Source organism: Haematobia irritans, chromosome 3, assembly GCF_050003625.1.
Source record: "Haematobia irritans isolate KBUSLIRL chromosome 3, ASM5000362v1, whole genome shotgun sequence".
Lineage (NCBI taxonomy): Eukaryota > Metazoa > Arthropoda > Insecta > Diptera > Muscidae > Haematobia > Haematobia irritans.
This window is the reverse complement of record NC_134399.1, coordinates 18,350,192-18,358,266: the sequence shown is the minus strand read 5'-3', so window position 1 is coordinate 18,358,266 and position 8,075 is coordinate 18,350,192. Positions and strand designations below refer to the sequence as shown.

Sequence of the window (8,075 nt, the reverse complement as noted above, 5' to 3'; positions counted from 1 at the left end):
ATTGAAAATGGGCCATATCGGTCCACTTTTACGTATAGCCCCCATATAAAGGGACCCTCAGATTTGGCTTGTGGAGCCTCTAAGAGAAGCATATTTCATCCGATCCGGCTGAAATTTGGTACATGGTGTTGGTATATGGTCTCTAGCAACCATGCAAAAATTGGTCCACATCGGTCCATAATTATATATAGACCCCATATAAACCTATCTCCAGATTTGGCTTGCGAAGCCTCAAAGAGAAGCAAATTTCATCCGATCCGCCTGAAATTTGGTACATGATATTGGTATATGGTCTCTAACACCATGCAAAAATTGGTCCATATCGGTCCTTAATTATATATAGCCCCCATATAAACCGATCCCCAGATTTGGCTTGTGGAACCTCTTAGAGAAGTATATTTCATCCGATCCGGCTGAAATTTGGTACATGATATTGGTATATGGTCTCTAACACCATGCAAAAATTGGTCCATATCGGTCCTTAATTATATATAGCCCCCATATAAACCGATCCCCAGATTTGGCTTGCAAAGTCTGCAAGAGAAGCAAATTTCATCCAATCCGGTTGTAATTTGGAACATGGTGTTAGTATATGATCTTTAACAACCGTGCCAGAATTGGTCCATAACGGTCCATAATTATATATAGGCCCCATATAAAACGTTCTCCAGATTTGACCTCCGGAGCCTCTTGGTGGAGCAAAATTCATCCGATCCGGTTCAAATTAGGAACGTGGTGTTAGTATATGGTCGCTAACAACCATACCAAAATTGGTCCAATCACACAAAAAATTTTGTCAAAATTTTATTTTTATAGAAAATTTTGTCAAAATTTTATTTCTATAGAAAATTTTGTCAAAATTTTATTTCTATAGAGAATTTTGTTCAAATTTTATTCGGTTCATAATCATGGTTGCCACTCGAGCCAAAAATAATCTACCAAGATTTTATTTCTATAGAAAATTTTGTCAAAAGTTTATTTCTATAGAAAATTTTGTTAAAATTTTATTTCTGTAGAAATTTTTGTCAAAATTTTCTTTCTATAGAAAATTTTGTCAAAATTTTTATTTCTATAGAAAATTTTATTTCTATAGAAAATTTTGTTAAAATTTTATTTCTGTAGAAAATTTTGTCAAAATTTTATGTCTACTTTGTCAAACTGAATTATATACGTATTGGATCGATCTTTTTTGATTTAATATATACCACGTATGGACTTACATACAATTTAGAAGATGGTGGTAGGAGGTTTTAAGATACCTTGTAATTTTAAGATAAGTAATTCGATTCTGGATGGCAGTGTTTAGAAGAAGTTTCTACGCAATCCATGATGGAGGGTACATAAGCTGAACTTACGGCCGTATATACTTGTTTTTTTTTTTTTTTTTTAATAAATAAATGGATTACTTTTGTGTTTTGTTAAATTAAAATCACACCTTGTTTAAAGGTGATTTTTACACTTTAATGTGGGAACCACCGTGGTGCAATTGTTAGCATGCCCGCCTTGCATACACAAGGTCGTGGGTTCGATTCCTGCTACGACCGTACACCAAAAAAGTTTTTCAGCCGTGGATTATCCCACCTCAGTAATGCTGGTGACATGTCTGAGGGTTTCAAAGCTTCTCTAAGTGGTTTCACTGGAATGTGGAACGACGTTCGGACTCGGCTATAAAAAGCCGGTCCCTTGTCATTGAGCTTAACATGGAATTGCGCAGCACTCAGTGATAAGAGAGAAGTTCACCAATGTGGTATCACAATGGATTGAATAGTCTAAGTGAGCCTGATACATCGGGCTGCCACATAACCTAACCTACACCTTAATGTACTAAATCTCTTAATCAAAATAATGCTTGGTTTTATATATTAACTTATTTATTTTTATTTATATAAAATTAATTAAATTTTTTTCAAATACATCTAGAGCTCGGTTTGCGTCGTTTCGAAGTTGCAGCGCTGTTGACTAGTTAATGACTAGTTTTCACTTGGCGTCGTTAGATTTTCAAAGTTGCGTTAGTATCTATCTCCCTCCAATCTTTGCATAGTTTGTCATAGAGACTCATAATTCAGATGCGACGCAAAGCGAGGTCTAGGTGTATTGTTTTGTGGAATATCCATTCCTCTAAGTATTCATCATCATTTCCATCTTTTCTTGCATTTTCTTCTTATGTTGAATGGGATGAACTCTTTTGAAATGGGCTGCCAAATTCGAACTGTATTTATAGGTTTTCGAACATAGCGAACATGAATATTGCATTTTTCCCTCGTGTACCGCCTGATGCTCTTGCCAAGCGAGTGGTGTTTGATAGACATTATCACATCTCCCACATTTGTAGGTTTTCTTAATTTTAATTTTTCGTAATTCGGCTTTTTCATTTTTCTCGCGTTGCCACTCCTCTGGATGATGTTTATTCAAATGCTCATAGAAATATCTTCTACTTTTAAATGAAACTCCACAATATTGACAAGTGGCACAAACTTGGCCTGAGTGGAAGTACATATGATCTACTAGATCCGCATGTTTTCTAAAAGATTTATCACAAATTTTACAGCGATATTGATTATCACAAGTGTGTTTTTTTAGCACGTATTTAGTTGGGCAACGCCTGCCACATTCTTTGCAAACATAGAGACTGTCTTGCGGTGGGCAACATAGATTTATATGTCTCCGCTGTAACCATAAATTCGTAAATTCTTTTTGACATTTGGGACATTTATAGATTTTAGCCTGGCCGGCATGAGTCAAGAGATGATCTTGAAATATATCCTTGGTGGTGTAGCACTTAAAACAAATATCACATTTGAAGGCAAAAGGTTCTTTGTGATAGTGAATGTGTTTTTCGATTTCATAGCGATAATAGAAATTAACTTGGCAACATTGGATGTGGCACTTCTCCGTGGGATGTTTATCTTCGAAATGTTTCAGCAATAATGAATAAGTGCGAAGAGTTTCTTTACATACAACACACTCCAGATTAGGTCTCCAGGCTGCAATATATTCATCATAATCTTTAACAGTTCTAAGGCGTTTTACATTTCTACGATAGAAATTTTTTTTAATTTGTTTGGGTTTTTCAGGAATTGCTATGCTGTTCTCTTGTACAGCAGAAGGTTTTAATATTTCATTATAATTCGCCAAAGGCATGTCATCATCTGTGCTAAAATCTTCATTATGTATTTCACGGCTGGACTGAGAGTTTTCTTCCCTATGAAATTCTCCACCGGCAAAAATTCCAACTGGTTCATCTGAATCAGTATCGGAAACATCAGTATTTGAATTATGCGAGATTTTCCTCAGAGAGACGAAATCTATTCCTGCCTTTTGGTGAGTTATGGAATGGTTGGAATCCTTATTCCCTATGGAGTTTGAGGTAGTTGTCAATGCTTCTATATCCTGTGAACAATTTTCTTGAATATCTCTCTGCGAAATGGAACTATGCAATTCTGTATAATCATCTTGTATTGGAGTTGAAGTAGAAGTCTTAGTAAGATCATTATTTTGATAATATGATATTCTGGGAATTCTATTACATGGTGATAAATTGTTGATACTATGATTTCGAGAAGAGGAATTCTGACTGGGATATAAGTTATTAGAGTTTACAGATGAACAAAGGGATTCTTGTAACCTGGATACCTTTGACGTATTAGTTGTATTAGTAATATTTGATGGTTGATCTTCATATCGAAGTAAGTTGAATGAATTTACTGCAGTACTGGATGAATATATTCGTCTATGATTTTCTTCTGAAACATCAGCATCAGATCTATGTGAAGGAGTATAATTGGAAGAAACATAAGATGTCACTGAAGAATTAATGGTCAACTCAGGTTGAATAGCTGCTGTAGTTGATGAGATTCCTACGGTGCTTTCAGTGTTACAATTAGAATCAATTTGGTTTGGCTTTTCTTCTGAAACATTTACTTCAGATCTATGCGATGGAATATAATTGGAGCTTTGATTGTAGGAAGGATAAGATGTCACTGAAGAATTTATGGTGAAGCCAGGTTGAATAGCTGATGTAGTTGATGAGATTCCTACGGTGCTTTCAGTGGGGCAATTACGATCTATTTGGTTTGGCTTTTCTCCTGAAACATTTACTTCAGATCTATGCGATGGAATATAATTGGAGCTTTGATTGTAGGAAGGATATGATGTCACTGAAGAATTTATGGTGAATTCAGGTTGAATAGCTGCTGTAGCAGATAAGATTCCTATGTTGCTTTCAGTGGGACAATTATGATCAATTTGGTTTGGCTTTTCTTCTGAAACGTTAACTTCAGATCTAGGTGAAGGAGTATAATTGGAATTTTGATTATAAGAAAGATAAGATGTCGCTGAAGAATTTATGGGGAACTCAGATTGAATAGCTGCTGTAGTTGATGAGATTCCTACGGTGCTTTCAGTGTTACAATTAGAATCAATTTGGTTTGGCTGTTCTTCTGAAACATTTATTTCAGATCTATGCGATGGAATATAATTGGAGCTTTGATTGTAGAAAGGATAAGATGTCACTGAAGAATTTATGGTGAATTCAGGTTGAATAGCTGCTGTAGCAGATAAGATTCCTATGTTGCTTTCAGTGGGACAATTACGATCAATTTGGTTTGGCAGTTCTTCTGAAACATTAACTTCAGATCTATGCGATGGAATATAATGGGAGCTTTGATTGTAGGAAGGATAAGATGTCGCGGAAGAATTTATGGTGAACTCAGGTTGAAGAGCTGCTGTAGCAGATAAGATTCCTATGTTGCTTTCAGTGGAACAATTACGATCAATTTGGTTTGGCAGTTCTTCTGAAACCTTAACTTCAGATCTATGCGATGGAATATAATGGGAGCTTTGATTGTAGGAAGGATAAGATGTCGCTGAAGAATTTATAGTGAAGTCAGGTTGAATAGCTATTGTCGTTGATGAGATTCCTATGGTGCTTTCAGTGGGACAATTACGATCAATTTGGTTTACAAAAGGCTGACAATGTCTTGCTACTCTTTTCGTGACTTTGGGATGTACTGATGTAAGATTGTGATTTGATATCAAATCAGCATAACCCATTTGTGTGACTTGAGCTGCAACATAAATTGAAGATCTTTCATTTCTATTTTCTGAAGTAGTTTCGCCACAGCAGCTACGAATTGGAGTTAGATTTGATTTTTGGTTATAAGAAGTAGTTTGATCTCGACTGGGATCTTTACCGATATTATTTTTTGCCGTTCCTCTATTGCTTTCATGGGAATAACGAGGATCATTTTGATTTAAACGCCCTTGAGATTGGTTTGTAGCTTGAAATGCGACATAAGTTGAAGATCTTGCATTTCTATTTCGAATTGGAGTAACATTTGATTTTTGGTTATAAGAATTATTAGTTGAAGATTGGAAGCTCGATGGATTTTGATCTCGACTGGGTTCTTTACCGATATTATTTTTTGCCGTTCCTCCATTGCTTTCATAAGAATAACGAGGATCATTTTGATTTAAACGCCCTTGAGATTCGTTTGTAGCTTGAAATGCGACATAAGTTGAAGATCTTGCATTTCTATTTTCAACACTGCTACTGCAAATTGGAGTAGGATTTGATTTTTGGTTATAAGAATTATTAGTTGAAGATTGGAAGCTCAATAGATTCTGATCTTGATGGGGACCTATGCCTATAATACTTTTTGCCTTTCCTCTATTGCCTTTATGGGAATAACGAGAATCAGTTTGATTTAAAAAACCCAGAGATTGATTAACCAGCATTTCAGTGGTATTGCAGTTTACTGAAGATTGAGCTGGAATTGTCAATACATTAACAGAGGATTTTGTCATATTAGTTGAGGATTTTCTTTGCTCTACAGAGTTATTTGGTTTAATAGAAATCTTAGATGTTGATAGTCCAGTAATTCCAGGATTTATTAAAATTCGATCTTGCGTTGTAGCGGTATTACTTGATGTAATTTCAATATTGCTGCTATGAAGACCGCTGGGATCATCTAAGAGTTTTTGTGTGGTCCGATTATTCTCCTGATCTTGAGATGCTGTAAGGAGTTCATTAGTTACTTCCGGTCTTTCGGCAAACTTTTCACAAATCATATCATAATTTTGATAAAATTTCTTACTTATATCATTGACACTGACATTTTCTTCGGACATATGATATCCAGTATTTGTTGATATATTAATGATATTAAGATTTGGAGAAGGTTGTCTGCATATCGGATCTAAGTTGACAATGTTATTATAGGCCTTATTAAAGACTGATAAACAATCACTAAGCATATCCTGAATTTGTCCTTGAGCTGGCAATGGATTCGTGCTGGAAGTAGCAATAACCGCAGATACTTCAGATTGGGTTTCAAGAGAAGAGTTATCGTTGGAAACTTTTCGTTTATAATCAACATTCTCAGATTCATAATTTTGTTGAATATTTAAGGTATTGGAAGTAGCTAACCTATTGGGATCTTGAAATGTTTTTTCTTTTATTCCTTTTTGAGGAAAAGCTAAGGGATCAAAGCTGACTACTTTTCCAGATTGTGTATTGTTGCTAGATTGGTATTTCTGGTGAATGCTATTTGTAGATGATGTATTAGATTCTTGAGTTGATAAACTTGTTGCTTGAACTTCAGGATGATGACCAAAGACTTCTGGATCTTCTTGTTGACTATTGCCAAAACTATTGCTTGAAGTTTTTATATTAGCTGGGATTTTTGAAGCTTCAATGTGGAATTCAGTATTCTGGGAATTATTTGAAGCAGCTGAGACATTAGATCCTTGAATTGTTTGGGATTCCGGGAAAATGGCTGAATTATTTAAGAGAACTTCTTGATCCTGATGTTTTGTATTCCTATAGCTATGATTATAGTCAATGATATTACTTGCAATTGGGATATGGGATGGTCTATTCGAAGTTTCTCTTTGGGATGTATTATTCACTTGTATATCGAGAACATTGATTACTCTAGCCCTGCCATCAAAGGTTGATCTTTGTTGACTGGAATCATCTTCAATTGAAGGCAATGAATTATTTGTTGCCAATAGAGTTTGAGAGGAATTTTCTATAGATGAATTGGTAGAATAGGCAGAAGCAGTTTCGCTGACTACATTCTTATCTTGTTGACTTTGGCTTCCCATATTAGCTCTAGTATTCCTTGAAGTTGTTAAATTTCCAGAATTATATGAAGTAAAAGTTTGAGATGGATTACTTGTTTTAGGTAAAGCCATAAAATTGATTGTACTAGCATTTGAACGATCTGTAATGGAATAAGCTTCAACGCTGGCTGATATTTCTTCAAGGGACTGATCTTCAATATTTTTTGATCTTTCGCCAAATGAAATATCGTCAATAGATCTCACACTTTCTTCATGGGGAGCTATAATAGATGAATGTTTATTATCATTCGGTTGCTCTAGGGATTTATCTTTGACACTGGTTATTTTTATTCTGGGTCCTCTTCCTATATGATGTCCTGGAAGTGGGTCTTTTGAGGGGCTTTTATCTATCATAGTTGAATATTTTTGTAAGGTTATGTCGAATGCTTCTAAGTCGCCAGGATCATCTTCACTTATGTTTCTTTCTTTATTAGCTTGAGATGAAGATTCTCCATATCCTGTAAACACAAAGTATGATGTCTTGTATGTAAAATCTTGAGGTGACACTGTTTTATTTAATTGTTGGCTCTTCCGTAAACTTAATTTTTAACAAAGTTTTCTTTGGGCCTCATAAATGGAATGTTGATATAAATTAGATACCGATATATGATTCCAACATTTCCGATATATGTGTGTTAAATGGCTGATCTCCTGGTCATCCAATAACTAAATAAAAATAAAATAATTTTTTTTTGGGGATATAATAGGATTTCCTCAATAAACTTACCATTCCTTCGAAATATTTTTTTGTTAGCTTATCAGTTATTTGACCATTTATACCATAAAACTCTTTAAAATCTATGGAAGAATCCAAATATAAACGACAGTAATTTGATGTAAAAATTTTTTTTTTGTGAGATAAATATCTCAGTATTGATGTTAAGTGTTTAGATTTTAATTTACTTCTAAATTGAGATTTATTTCAAACAAAGGAAGGAAACTTATTATGA

General features: G+C 34.7%; 1 protein-coding gene across 1 annotated transcript; it reads right to left on the bottom strand.

Annotated features, from left to right (window-relative positions):
• Positions 1–1,928: 1,928 nt before the first annotated feature.
• LOC142229220 (uncharacterized) lies at positions 1,929–7,752 on the bottom strand. Its single transcript, XM_075299761.1, has one exon. The coding sequence runs from the start codon at positions 7,477–7,479 to the stop codon at positions 2,119–2,121; it is 5,361 nt and encodes a 1,786-aa protein (XP_075155876.1). The 5' UTR covers positions 7,480–7,752; the 3' UTR covers positions 1,929–2,118.
• Between the last annotated feature and the right edge of the window lie 323 nt (positions 7,753–8,075).

Excerpts from the sequence above, each read along its gene's own strand:
- LOC142229220 (XM_075299761.1), bottom strand. The coding sequence starts at position 7,479 with ATGATAGATAAAAGCCCCTCAAAAGACCCACTTCCAGGACATCATATA.